The sequence below is a fragment of the Ahaetulla prasina genome, chromosome 6 (assembly GCF_028640845.1).
Source record: "Ahaetulla prasina isolate Xishuangbanna chromosome 6, ASM2864084v1, whole genome shotgun sequence".
Lineage (NCBI taxonomy): Eukaryota > Metazoa > Chordata > Lepidosauria > Squamata > Colubridae > Ahaetulla > Ahaetulla prasina.
Genome location: NC_080544.1, coordinates 46,693,396 through 46,708,316, shown reverse-complemented (window position 1 = coordinate 46,708,316; position 14,921 = coordinate 46,693,396). Strand labels below are relative to the sequence as shown.

Genomic DNA, 14,921 nt, shown 5'->3' with positions numbered 1-14,921 from the left:
TAATGGTGAAAATGCTTGCTCCATTAAGTAAGTATTGCAATAAAATAGTTTGCTGTGGCTATTTAAGAGAACTATCCACCAACTTATGATCATGTATGGAAATGTTTTCTAACTGGTGCAATTGCCATTCGGTTTGCTTTGGTTACCCTGCAGATGTAAACTGTTTCTTCAGAAGACCTGGAACACCATAAAGGATCTTAATAACCAGAACATTATAGGATCTGTGCATGGTAGGCCCAGAATAGTAACACTATATTATCAAATGCAGTTAAAGACGACAGAAATTTATTTAAAGGTTAAAAAAAAAATCTGTAATCGGATACAAGTTTTCAGCACCCTTAATTAGCTTAAGCAGGAGCCCAATTTTCATCCCATAATAAAAGTCTCATTAAGAAACAGCACTACAATATAGCAATATGGATATTAAATATATTCTGGTTATATGCATCAGCTAAAGTTTTGTTTAAAGATGGAAATACAGTTGTAGCAAATTGTAGAGTATTCTTTAATAAGAATTCGGGCTTTCTGAGAATGAACGTGGTTGGTGGTGTCAGAACTTTCAGTTGACTTGACAGAATGAAGCAAACAACATTTAAAATTAAGGTCATACTGTCCAACTGCAGGGGAATATCTTTATTATTATTTATTAAATTTATATGACACCCTTAGTGCTTGGAACAGTGATGGCTAACCATTTCCAGACTGACTGCCCAAAGCGTGCATGCGCAAATAAGTGCAATTATGCGCAAGTGCACCCAAACCCCCAAAATGCAATGTGTGCACAGCCCTGCACATGTGCACATGACCCCGCACATGCACATGCACCCTTGCATACACCTCAACCATGCACATGTGCACCCTGCACACATCCCACTCCTCCTGCGCATGCGTGGCAGAGATCCATGACCAGCTGGCCAGCAGGACACGTGCACATACGCAGTGGACCTGAACTGGGGTGATGGCTCGTGTGCCCAGAGAGGGTGCTGTGTGCAACTTGTGGCACATGTGCCATAGGTTCGCCATCAAGGGCCTAGAGGCAACTCTAGGCTGCTTACAACATAATAAAAATAGCAAGATAAAACATGAAACAGTTAAGATCATAAATATTAAAATTAACAAAGATGGCAAGGAAGGTTCACAATATTAAACTTGTGAGAATTCAAACTTTCTACCTGCCCAACTCCTTTAATATTACCCTATTTTTCAGTGTATAAGACTTTTTACCCCCAAAAAGAGGGTGAAAATCTGAGTGCGTCATACACTGAATGTAGCCCCACCTTCCTGCACCCCCACCCTTCGGAGGTTGTCAGCCTCTGTGCATTGGACAACTGCGTGTCCTCATGAAAACAGTCTTGTATCTGCTGCGGCGCTTCAAAGGGCCGCACTATAGCTGATCAGTGCTGTAGGCGGCTACTAGCCTCTATTTTCAAAGAAGGTAGACCAGTGCGCTCCCAAAAAAGGCAATGAGTAGACCAGTGCCTCTATTTTTAAAGAAGGTAGATCAGTGCGCTCCCAAAAAAAGGCAAGTAGACCAGTATGGCTCTGCTAGGCAGAATTCTTTTTTTCTTGTTTTCCTCTCCCAAAATTAAGGTGCGTCTTATACTCTGGTGTGTCTTATACACCGAAAAATACAGTAATTCCTTGATCAAATTATCATTGAAAAAGTAGAAGGGTGGGGAGAAAGAGAAGGAAAGGTGAGCTCGTTTCAGATACCAGAAATCTTCAATGTTTGCCCACAAATACCTTAAACATATTTTCCTTTTAGAAACCTATGGTAAATTATCATCATCTAGAGGTCCATTAAGGTGCAACCTTAATGTTCTTTGAATACTACCAGGGATCTCTATGGTGTTAAGGAACCATTCATAGTAGTAAAGTAGTAAATCACAGAGCAATACACCTACCTTTGGTAAATTGTATAGCATTCTGTACAATCCTTTCAAACATGAATAGTAAATAACTGTAAAAAGCAGCAAGCACCATGCAGTAACCCTGGATCGCTTGCAGTACCATCTCAGAGGAAATTTCATTCCATTAAAATATTATAACAAAGTCTAGTACAAACTCTATGTTATTTGCAGAACAGATCTGATCAAAGAGCCAGGACAGTATAAAGTTTTTGCTGATATTCATTTCGTATGTGAACTCCAAGATCAATGAAGGGAAAGTCTAGGGACAACATGCGGATAACTAAAACAGGCATTGGCTGCCTAAGAAAACAGGGAAGGTATTTGGATACGTAACAGTAGAACTATTTCAAAATTCTGATGTACTGTAGCTGTTCATGTGTACTTTATAAATGTTCCTATTAATTCAATTACATCCCTCTTTACGACCCTATAGTCTCTATTCGGGGTTGAGTCAGGGTGACTGGATGGAGTTGTTCCTATTAATTCAATTAATTTCTAGTAAGAAACATCTATGAAAAACAATCTAACCTGTCTTCAGCTGTCAGTTCTTAAAATAAGTGCATTACAGGTGTTCTTTGCTCAATACTTGTCCGGCAATCAAACTTGCAAGGTGCTGAACAAGTGGTATTTATACAATGGGTCCTCGGAGTTCTGGCTTCTGCAACATGTGATTGTCATCTGCAATCTTCTTTGCTGGCTTGCAACAAGCAAAATCAATGAGGAAACTGACAAGAGATCACAAATGATGACCATATGATGTCCTCACTTAATGACTTCCAATGACTTGCTTAACAGCAACCAGGAGTGCCAGAATTTCCACTGCTAAATAGCACAGTCATGTGGTGTCATGCTCTACCACATCACTTAGTGACGACAATTCCAGACTCAATTGTGGTCATTAACCAAGGACCTCCTATATGAAACAATTTTAGTCTATTTATCACCCACCTGGCAGAAGTTTCTTAATAATTTATTTATTGTTTCAGCTACAGGTCCTTGCAGCTTACTTTTCCAGATTCCAGTTTACTAAAAAGTGATATAGTTAATTACATTTAAGTTCCAATGAAATATAACATTAGCTTAACTTAAATTACATAAATTTTATTGAAATCTTAAGAGCATCTCATTTAATTTGAATCTAACCACAGAGTATAGGAATCGCCATTCTACTTCTTGCAATTAGAATTGTTATTCAGAGTTATCTGCTTGCTTTAACCATCTGGGCCATACAACTTTCCTCAATCATCTATATGTCTATTCAGAAATAATTTCTATTAATTCCATGGGACCACAAGGAATCTCTTGAATAGATCTACCCCAGCTGCAGTCTGAATATTTGTTTTATTTCTTTCTTTGGTTCATGTGCATGCAGATTCAGGGCTGTATATATCTAATTTAACTGATTTGAACATTTACATTTGCTGATGTATGACATGCATTAATGTTTTTGTTAAAAATAACTCACATATTGTCATATATTATTTTAGGTAAAGAACACTTAAACTGAATTCAGCTTCTAATGATTTTATGGAGACAACCATAAATTTTATTAGTAACGTAAGGAAAATACTGTGACACTGTTTTCTTTTGAGTTATTTTTCTATTTAGAACCCTGGGTTTCTCTGTCAATCTTCCATCCAGGTGTTAACCGAAGTATTTTTGATTAGCTCCAACAAGGTGGGACTGATGTAGTTACTCTTGGAAGCTCTATGGACTCTTTCCTATACCAGGATTTATTTGGGCTCCTGTTTTTAGTTTAAACAAGATTGGGAAAAATATTGCTTTGAAAGATTAGATCAATCTGAATGTCTGGAAATAAGTCCATTCATGTTTATTGATAACATTAATAATATGGACAAAAAATACATGCAATAAACTGTACCTGGTCCTCGTCACATTCAAGAGGAGTGTCCTTGTGTATGGTCATCTGATACTTGGCAAATAAAGTGGCAGACTGAGTAAAAGATGAACTGAAATGTGGGTCCTCAAAAGAAACTGGTACTAACCTCACCTTCAGAGCAAGGGAAAATACAATATTTTATTTAAATTTGTCCTAATACTTCTGAAGGGTAGGCCAGGCTATCATCTCCTCAGATCCATTTCAAAGCCTCTGCCAAGGAGACACACAATGAACCTCTATCGACCACAAAAAAACACCCCACCATTTTACATGCTAACTTGTTTCTACCATGTTAATAGTCTATGCCCAGACTCCACAGAACCAGGCAGCATACAAATATCTGTGTAAATGTAAATAAATACTACACAGAAATGATAAAATACAATTTGTACATAGATGAAATTGTAAAACTTTGTGGCATTTAATAATCTACACTTCTGAGGAAACCAAGAGTTTTAGTTTTTGAAGTTAACTTTGATGCTTCAAAGATATTTTCAAGTTGTGATCTGAGTTCACTCTGATCAGTTTTCTCTACCTGCATCAATGAGAGGTAAATATATTCTAAGGAAAATCTTCTGTTCACATACAGAACAACATCTACCAAAGGGTACTTTCTCCATGAATTGATTCTCCCTTTAAGGAATGTTATTATTGAGGTACTGAAGTTATCTGAAATTTTCCAACAATCAAAGCTGCTATCATAAAAAGTTTCACAAAAGATTTTTTTTCTTTTTCCAAAAGAAAATGAATGTTTCAATTTTAATTGAGTAGAACAAAAGACATAATTATTTCTTAACTTTTAGAGCTGTACAGTATGAACAAACTATAAGCAAAAATATGAAATGTAACTGGGGCAGCAGCAGCCCAAATGCAAATTATGAGAGCCAATTTCTAGTAATTTCTGAACCTTTGCCATTATTCCATTCATGTGCCAAAATAAGAGCTGATAATGAATGCTCTTAATGGCAAAGGGGTTATCCATAATCTATGACACATCTTTAATAACCAGTCATTCTAGCAGACCGTCGCCTATCACACAATTAACACAATACCAATCATTACCTTAAAAGGGTTTTAATTCAACTAATGTTAAAAAGCAGTAACATTTTCCAAATAATTTCCACACACTATAAAATGTACTTTAAAAGTCTTTTTTTTTTTTAGTCTGTACTGAATTTACATTTTCTGCACATGAGAGAAGAAAGCATAATGTACGATGAAAATGGGTTGAGAACTGAAAAGTGATGGAGAAAAAAGACAAAGTTTTACTAAGAGGAAGAAACAGTTAAAGAATGAAAGGAACACAATAATAAATGGCATTATGGGCAAACTAGCATCATTTAGCACCAGCAGGATTCTTAAGGATGAATACAGGTAGTCCTCAATTTATGTCAATATCAGAATTTCCATTGCTAATCAAGGGGATTGTTCACTGAGTCGCGCTTGATTTTACAATCCTTTTTGTAATGTTTGTAAAGCAAATCATTGCAATTGCCAACACCCAAATTTTGATCTTGCAATCACAGAGATGCTGTGTTAAGTGCAAGGACCGATGGTCGTAAATCACTTTTACAGTGCCCTTGTTAATTTTGAACTATCACTAAAGGAATGGTTATAAGTCAGGGACAATGGGTACTTAATACTAACTATAGATACTAAACTTTGCCTGGCTTAATTTGTGACTTTTATAAAACATTTACAGCACCCATGAAAAACTAGCATTTGAATGAAAAATCAAATGCAGGCAACCAGAAAAATCAAGTGTTTACCAATTTACCCTTTTCTAGATGAGAAGGCTCTCCTAATAATCACTCACATTTTAGTCAACTCTCAGATAGACTAATCCAATGCATTCTACCTAAGGATGCCCTTGAATAATACCTAGAAGCTGCAGTTGGTACAAAATGCAGCAGTGTAGACAGTTATAGATGCTTCTCCATAAGTTACATTATTTCCGGTATCTTTCTGAGTCAAATTCAACATCACTGGTTATCTCCATGACATGGCGACAAGTTGTATGCAGGATTTTCTCTCTTCAATCATGACTACCCCTGACAGAAGAGGTACGTTATGAAAGAGTGCTACGTGGTAGGATCCAGGAAGCTTTTCCTTTCACAGCACTTGTCTTGGAGATCAGATTGTCCCCAACTCGTTTAATCTTTCACAAGTCATGGGCTTGAACTTAGGGTCAAAATGTTTGCTAGAGCCTATGAATTAGTTTTACTGAAATATTTGGGCAGGTAGTTCTCGACTTACAACCACAATTGAGCCCAACATTTCTGTGTTAAGTGAGACATTTGTTAGTTTTGCCCCCATTTTACAATCTTTCTTGACACAGTTGTTTAAGCGAATCACTCCAGTTGTTAAGTCAGTAACACGGTTGTTAAGTGAATCTGGCTTCACCATTGATTTTATTTATTTATTATTTATTTTATTTTGTTTTATTAGATTTTTATACCGCCCTTCTCCCGAAGGACTCAGGGCGGTGTACAGCCAAATAATAAAAACCCCACAATATACACATTAAAACAGAAACTTAAAACCAAGCATATTACATAAATGGCCGAAATTTAAAACAATTTAAAACCCTAAAATTCATAAATAACCCCAGTTAAAATTTAATAAAACTTTTAAGCCAGTCCCGCTTGAATAAATAAATGCGTTTTCAGCTCACAGCGAAAGGTCCGAAGATCAGGCAATTGGCGTAAACCAGGGGGAAGTTCGTTCCAAAGCGTAGGAGCTCCAACAGAGAAGGCCCTACCCCTGGGGGCCGCCAGCCGACATTGTTTGGCGGACGGCACCCTGAGAAGACCCTCTCTGTGTGAGCGTACGGGTTGGTGGGAGGCATAAGGTAACAGCAGGCGGTCCCGTAAGTACCCGGGCCCTAAGCCATGGAGCGCTTTAAAGGTGGTAACCAAAATCTTAAAGCGCACCCAAAAGACCACAGGAAGCCAGTGCAGACTGCGCAGGAGTGGTGTTACATGGGAGCAACGAGTGGCTCCCACTATTACCCGCGCAGCTGCATTCTGAACTAGCTGAAGCCTCCAGGTGCACTTCAAGGGCAGCCCCATGTAGAGAGCATTGCAATAATCCAAACGAGAAGTGACAAGAGCATGAGTGACCGTGCATAAGGCTTGTCAAAAGGTTGCAAAGGGGGATCATGTGACCTTGGGACACAGCAACAGTCATAAATATGAACCTGTTGCTCACATGGGGATGCTACAAAGGTCATAAATGTGAAAAATGGTCATGTCACTTTTTTCAGTGTCGTCATAACTTTGAACATTCACTAAACGCATATTATAAGTCTAGGACTACCTGTACTGTATTTGTATTGGTGGTTGGGTATGTTGCTGTTTTTAATCACAGCTGTCAACTATCTATTTATTTTTGCATTTTTGTGAGAGGGTTTTTTGCTGTTTTTTGAATTGCTGAATGGCTAATTCAGAGTCAGTTCTTTGAGATTAGACAGACAGACAGACATAGATAAAAAAGAAAAGAAAGAACAATAATACTTCAGACTTTCCTTCCCCACTTTGTCTAATGATTTCCTTATCCATCTCATTCTACTCAATCTACTTTATGAATAGAACCTTCATCACAAATTTAATCCAAGGAAACTTTCCAATGGTAGCATTCTGTATTTGTATTAATGTTGCTAAAATATAATTCCAGCTCACAGTACTGATATAAATACTGTCTAGAACAGTGGTCACCAACCAGTGGTCCATGAACCACTGGTGGTCCGTGAGAAAATTTTGGTGGTCCGCAGAAAAATTATTTGCATTTTTTATATTGCACTAAATACTATTTATCTTTTTTTTAAAAATCATATTAGTGGTCCTCAGGATTTAAAATTATGAATTTAGTGGTCCCTGAGGTCTAAAAGGTTGGTGACTCCTAGTCTAGAAAATCTTAGATTCCCTGTTTAGAAAATCTACAGTGTACTATACTTAAGCATTACTAACATTTATAACAAATTAATTATTGCTTCTCTTTTTCTTCAAAATGTATTTTGTGGCACTCATGAAAAAGGCTGCTTGTGTTTTCTGGATACTCAATTTAGTATAATTGAGATAGTTTTCATTATTTCTATGATTAAGATGCTTTTTAAAAATAGCTTTTGATTTTCAGAGTAGACTAAAACAGTACGCTGCCTGACCTGACTGACGGATGGTTTACCAGGAGGGTCCTTGTGAATAATCATCTGGTAACGCTTATAAACCTGGTAAGACTCCTGAAATGTGGCTTTGAACTGGGAACTTTGTGGAGATGATCGCACCAGCCTCACCTTCCAAAGAATTAAAGACAATTGTTGCAATAATATACATCAAAAATCTAAATGTTTTAAAACAATACAGATAACATTTAAACAATTCTTTTTCTTCATATTTTTAACCCAATATTGTGTAGATATTTTTCACAAAGAGAACATTTAGCTTTCGTTTCACTATTCAAAGCTTAAGTTCCAATCACATTGCCCTTCATTTCAATGTTTTCAAAAGACTATAGGCAAAATCTGATTTGAAGCAGTCATGTGATGTTCAAATGTAAAGTAAATGTAACATAGGTTCATGCACACATACACACGCACAGTCATATTAGCATTAGCTTGGACTTTGGTGGTCAATTAACATTTACATATTATTTTGAAACACTTAAACATTTTTTTAGGTTTTCTTAAATCTAATTGTATATTTGTGATGATTTATTTTAAGGAAACCTTCTGAACTTTGAATGTAGTAAAATACAATATCGGTGAATTCCTTAACATGTTTAATCTGAAGTGTCACCAAGTTCAGTGGTAAGTAAACATAAATTTGTTTAGGTCCATATTAGCTAATTCAGGGCTCTCAAACTCTCAGCCCATAGGCTGACCATACCCATGCCCGGTTTAGCAAAGGAGAAAAAAGCCCTGATATGTCATGTGATGCCGCCATGATGACGTGAGTTTGACAATCCTGAGCTAATTCATGTGCTTAGGTTTGTGTTATCCTAGAAGCACAAAAAAACCCTCATGCTTGGAATCAGCTATTCCTAAAACATTATTTTTTTAAAAAATAATAATATTTTTAAAAAAGTTAACCAATGTGCTCTTTGGATTGTCTGCTCTCTATCAAAAGCAGTATTTTGATACTGGAAAACATGGCACTGGCTATGGATGATGAAAGTTCAAAAGATCAAGCAAACATGTTGTTGTTGCCATGTACTACACTGAACAGTGACTCCCAATGCTCTGGCAGATAAAAATCAACACAGCATGTGACACAGAGGTCACATTAATGCTTGGCAGCAATCAAGAAGCTCATGTTAAGCATCCTTTTGGTTCAGAGACAGAATAAACAACAAGAATCGGTCAAATCCAGGAAGCAGCACATGGTCATGGAATTGTGTCAGAAAATAATGTGGCAAGAAAGAAGTTCCTGGAAGGAACAGAAGACTAAAAATGGAAGAAAGGACACTCAACATGGTAAAGGTGCCATGAGTTTTTGTAGAGTGTTATGTCAGTTTATTTTTGGTTTGAGGCAGTTACTTGGTTTTAATGTTTTTTATGCCACCCATGGTTGTTGTTACAATATGGGTGGCTATATAAATCTTTTAAAAGAAAATAAGAATTAAATTGAGACTGAAACTTAACAAGACATTCTTTTTAAGCCAGAGTCTTAAAAGTTACATTCTTTGAACATTTACTGCTTTGGCATAACTGCTAAGGAAACTTCACTTCAAAAAGTTCTTTAAATAAAGCACATTTAATACTAATGAATGCCTGCCATGTTAGTAAAAATGGATAATTTCCATTAGATACTGGTCACATCTCTTTCTTTACAATTAGTTTTCTTCTTTTTACCAGTATTATATTTATGTTTGGGTATAATCACTAATTTGAATAGAAAGTCTTTCTCCCACAATCATTGTTTTTCTGACATTCAAAGAAATAACAAAACAGCTGCCATCAAAACAACTGCCTCTTAGTTATAACTTGGCACCTGACCAAAAATTAATTAAATAAACAAGATAATTAACAACTGCTCCAAAAGTAAAGGATATATAATACACAGAATTTTACACATCTAATTGAGCTAGGACATGATCACCTTAAATTGTTTGTTTCACTTTATCAAATAATTGAAAATATACTTCTATTCCTTTCTTTGGTTTCTAAAAATCTAAACATCTATAGCCATTTTTATAATTTTGTCCCATGCTACATTTTATGTTCTCACTGAAGTTATACACATCAATATTTTTGTTCTCATTCATTTAGATGGAACCATAGCACCCCCTTGTGTTTCTGCAAAGAACATGAAACTTTTAGTGCAGGTAGTCCTTGACTTACAACAATTCATTTAGTGACTTTTGAAGTTACAAAGTGACATGATCATTTTTCACACTTACAACCATTCAGCATGCCCATGGTCATGTGATCAAAATTCAGATGCTTGGCAACTGACCCACATTTATGACAGTTGCAGTGTCTTGGGGACATGTGATCACCTTTACAACTTTCTGACAAGCAATGTCAATGGGGAAGCCAGATTCACTTAACAACCGTGTTACTAACTTAACAACTGCAGTGATTCACTTAACAACTGTGGCAAGAAAGTAAAATAGGGCAAAACTCTTTTAACCACTATCTTCCTTAGCAAAGAAATTTTGGGCTCAATCGTGGTTATAAGTTGAGGACTACCTGTACAAGTAGCACTCTATGTTTTTCTTATTCAAGAAAACTTTGTAGTGTTCCCTGCTTTTGCATTTAGAACAATTTCATATTTTGCTTACTGTATTGCTTAACATTAGCAAACAAGGAAAGATACTTTGCCATAAGCAATAGAAATATCTCCATACCTCTATGTGGTGCAGAGCTTCAGGAGGTAAGGTGGCAAAAATGAAGTCTTCAACTGATTTTGGTTGGTTTGTTTTAGGACAAAGGTTCTGACTGGTCAAACTCTGAGACCCTGATTCAAGTGAAACTGGCCGTGTCTGACACTGAAGTTTTTTCTGCAACTTTTGTTCCTTCCGTATGATTTTTGCTTTACGACATGGTGGTTTATTCAAGTCAGCTCCTCTGCCTAGAATGGCAATATATTATTCAATGGGAAAAGCATATATTGAAGGAAGCCACATTCATTTACTTTTTTACTTTTAATATGACTGTCTATAAAGCGTTATTTTTTAAAAAATTACGCTTTCTGTAACATTTTGATTGTTACGATTCCACCTATCCATTGAAATGTAAAGGTTCTAGTGTCCCCTTATTCATTATTATATTTGCAAGTTACTGTAAGTGATGTAACTATACAGAAAAATGGACTGATAGTGATTATGACTTAGATGCAACAGAAAGTTTGCCTTCTATCATCTAGAGAAAAGGATCTTGTGAACAAAATTATATTATTTGGTAGAGGATGACATTTTTTTCTTTTCTTAAGTTATTTTATTAAATAGCCAGGTTTATGCTCAAAAACACATACACAAGATTAAATTAACTAGATAGCTGTTGAATAACAAAATCCCTATTCCTAAAAAAAGGGGGAATTGAAAGAAGCAACACTACAGTCATCAGAAGAACTAAAAAAAATAACATCAGTGTTTTTCTATACCAGCTGGGGAAAATAATAAGCACACCTGGGGCATATTTTAGCAGGCTCAAAAATTATTTTGCAAATGAAAACGTTCCTCCTTTCTCTAGTATTCTCAATTTTGGCCTTGAAAGCTGTGCAGACCTCAACTCCCAGAATTCCCCACCAGCATTGGAATTGAATTCTACACATCTTTAAGTGCTGAGGTTGAGAAACACTGCTTTAGCAGGATTCCTGCTGAACACAAGTAAAGAAACACAAAGTTTACTTGTTGAACCAAGACAAAGATGCTAATTTATGTATCCAATATAGTGAAATAAAACTGAGAATTGTGAACTAACAAGATTACAAGTACCATTACCATGAAGGAGTTAATGAAATTGAGAAGATAGCCAGCTATACTGTAACTTTTTTTACCTTTATCTTTAGCAAGTTTCTTGATAAATAAAAGTGTCATAATACATTTAATGTTAGAATTTAGAACTTTTTTTACCTTTATCTTTAGCAAGTTTCTTGATAAATAAAAGTGTCATAATACATTTAATGTTAGAATTTAGTTAAGCAGAGCTTGTTAGTCTAAGAAGCACTACAATTAATTCTAGTGTCTTTTTCTCTGGCAAAAAGAAAAACCTGCACAAAAAGGAGAAAAAATGAATTTAAAAATGAAATACATTTTCTTATGTTTGGCTGAGAGAGCGCTACCATAAATTCTGTTCTAACAAAGTTAGTTAATACTGGATAAAGACTCACCTAAAATAACAATGCCAATACATCCTTTTGGGAAAAGAGGATTTTCTAAGCCCGTCCTTTTAAACAACTTTGGCAAAAAAATCATTAGAATGAAAGGGTTCACTGTGCAATTATTTGATTCTGGTTTTCCCAGATGGCTCTCACAATCATAAGAAAGATACAATGCAGCATAAAATAGGCAGATGTAAATCTAGTTTGCCAAGTTAAAGCAAAAGAAAACAAAAACATTACCTGGTTTAGGGGTGACATGTCCAATGTGAGCTATCTGTAATGGCTTGCTGGAATCAATATTCAACTTTTCATTACACTTTTCAGAATTTTTGGAGACTACTTCCTTTACATTTATTTCTTCTGTCATTTCTTCCTCTTCTGTGGGATCAGTACTAAGTGGTAGCAATTCAGATTGGCTTCTGATAGGTGGGTTTTTTAAGGAAAAACTACAGCCATCAGCCTCTTTGGTGTGAGACTCCACGGGATCAACTACAAATAATAATACAGAGAACACAAATACAAAATGGGTAAATGCAAACTTCCTGCCAATAAAAGTTTTTCTACTTTAACATGAACAAATTACGTTTTGTTGATCCCACAATATGTATATAATTGAGCTTTCAAAATAAATAAATTAAATTTATGTATCAAATGACTCCCAAGACTCTAAATAGAATATACTGTTGTCAAGAGAAATTGTACAATCATTTCACCCATGCTACGTATACCCAGAATGGATTTAGGTGACACCTCATATATTTCATTAGTAGATTGAACTATAACCTTATGTAACAAACAAAGGAGCCACCTTTAAAGGGAAATTCCACAAACATACTAACATATATGCCTTCTTAACATGGCAACATTTTGAATAAGCAACTGAGATAGCAAAGTGGACTCTAATTTCTTTTTAAAAAAAACAGGAAGCGGCAAAAGTTCTTTTAAAGTCCCAATTGGAAAAATAAGGAGTTATCTTAATTTCTAGATTAAGAAATTTTTCTGTTATGAAGGTAAAAAAAATGGTTAGTAAGAAGTTTATGAGTTGGTGGGTGAACAGCGGAATTGCTGAGGTGGTATGATTTGTATTCAATGTATTAATGATGAGAAATTAATCATAATTTCATAAAAATCATAAAATTATTTTAACAATGTGAAAAAAGATCTGAATCACTGCACTATTATATAATAATATCTCCAGTATTTGTTATTAAATAATAAAAACTAAAATCTATTAAAATATTAGAGAAAAATATGGTTTCTAACACCCCTAACACTAACCTCAACTAATCTATAATTTATAAATTCATTTCTAATTTCAGTTCTTTAGTAAGTTCTTTTTGCGCTTTAAAACTATACTTTCAAACACTTCATATATTACACTTTGCTGGGTAATATAAAAATGTTTGGAAGCCATTTTTGCTTAACTTTCGTTAAGTTTCTGTTGCTAATATACACTGTTAATTTTGACATTGCAGCATATTCTCCAAGTTTAAATTTCCAATCGATGATAACATATTTCTTTGAAAATCATGTGCTAAATTTATTTTTGCAGCACTGAACATGTATTTTAATACATTGTGATTTTTTAAATTAACATGTTTTTGGAATTAGGTCTAGGAAAAGCAATTGTAATTTGATTTCTAAAATGTTCTGAATAGTGCTGTGTATTTTGTTCCAGTACTTTTAAAGGGTATTTTTTTTACATGTCCACCACAAATTGCTGGAAGAATAAAAACTAACCTCAAAAAAAAGGTGTCTTCTAAGAAAAATGACAGAATTTGAAAAGCTCATACAAAATCGATTTCTCTTTATTAGGGTGTATCTATTTAGAACTCACACTGCAAATATCAAAGTAGTAATAAAAAATATTCAACAAATTAGAGATAGGTCATTAAAAAAATATCTATGTGGTCACTAGGAATTGAAAACAACTTAATGGCACATAATAAACCAAGGTTTGTGTATATACACTATTACTTAGATATCACCTAGAGACAGACCACATAAAAACTGCAAATGGATGGAAATATTAAAGAAACAGTCACAACAATGAGAAATATTATGGAATAAATCTATAAAATTTTCCCCAAATTCTAACTTGAAACTGATACAAAAATTTATATTATTGAATGAATTAGAACTACCTACTTTTTTTCAAAAAAAATTCCAGAACACATCAATAAATAATTCTTAAAGGATTCTTAAACAATTACCTTCGATATCTGCTTTTGAACGTTCTCCTTTTATTAAAAATTTCAACATCTTCTTCAAAACTTTTTTATGTGATTTGGAAGGTTGGAAGTGTAATGCTTGGCACCTCAAAAGGAAAAAAGAATAACTGTAGTCAACGTATGTCCTAAGTAATATAGTAATTAAGTATGCTTCATTTTGTATTAATTAATAAATTAGTTCTAGAATATAAAAAGCTATATGGATATAGTTATTAGTAATATATGTCATATGATTAAGTAATTTCCTGTGCATAGGAAATTATGCAATTATGAATCCTGTTTAAACAATTGCATTTTTTTTCTGGAATTAAAATCCAGTGAAATATTCACAGTGTTTCAATAAGTTTTTTATTCCATCTCCCCAAAATGAAATGCAATACATAACTGAAGACTCAATCATCCAGGCCAAAACCTTCTAAAAATCTAGAAATCATGTACACTTCAATATGATAGATACTCCTCCTCTGCTCTCAGCATCAAAATGCAAAGAACTATTGTACAGCATCTTTGACAAAGACCAGTAAATATAAGAAAAGTTATTAGTATGAAAACATAAGGA

General features: G+C 34.7%; 1 protein-coding gene across 8 annotated transcripts in view; it reads right to left on the bottom strand.

The window, feature by feature from the left end:
• ATE1 (arginyltransferase 1) overlaps positions 1-14,921 on the bottom strand; it is a 78,390-nt gene that overhangs the window by 55,665 nt on the left and 7,804 nt on the right. For 2 of the 8 annotated variants that reach the window (XM_058187271.1, XM_058187272.1), the window contains exons 4-8: positions 14,345-14,448; positions 12,372-12,620; positions 10,657-10,880; positions 7,973-8,101; positions 3,793-3,921 (exon numbers count right to left, since the gene is read on the bottom strand). In XM_058187271.1, the coding sequence (XP_058043254.1) occupies positions 3,793-3,921; positions 7,973-8,101; positions 10,657-10,880; positions 12,372-12,620; positions 14,345-14,448 (835 nt within the window). The remainder of the gene's footprint in view (positions 1-3,792; positions 3,922-7,972; positions 8,102-10,656; positions 10,881-12,371; positions 12,621-14,344; positions 14,449-14,921) is intronic. The other 6 variants (XM_058187273.1, XM_058187277.1, XM_058187274.1 and 3 more) reach the window with 3 other exon arrangements.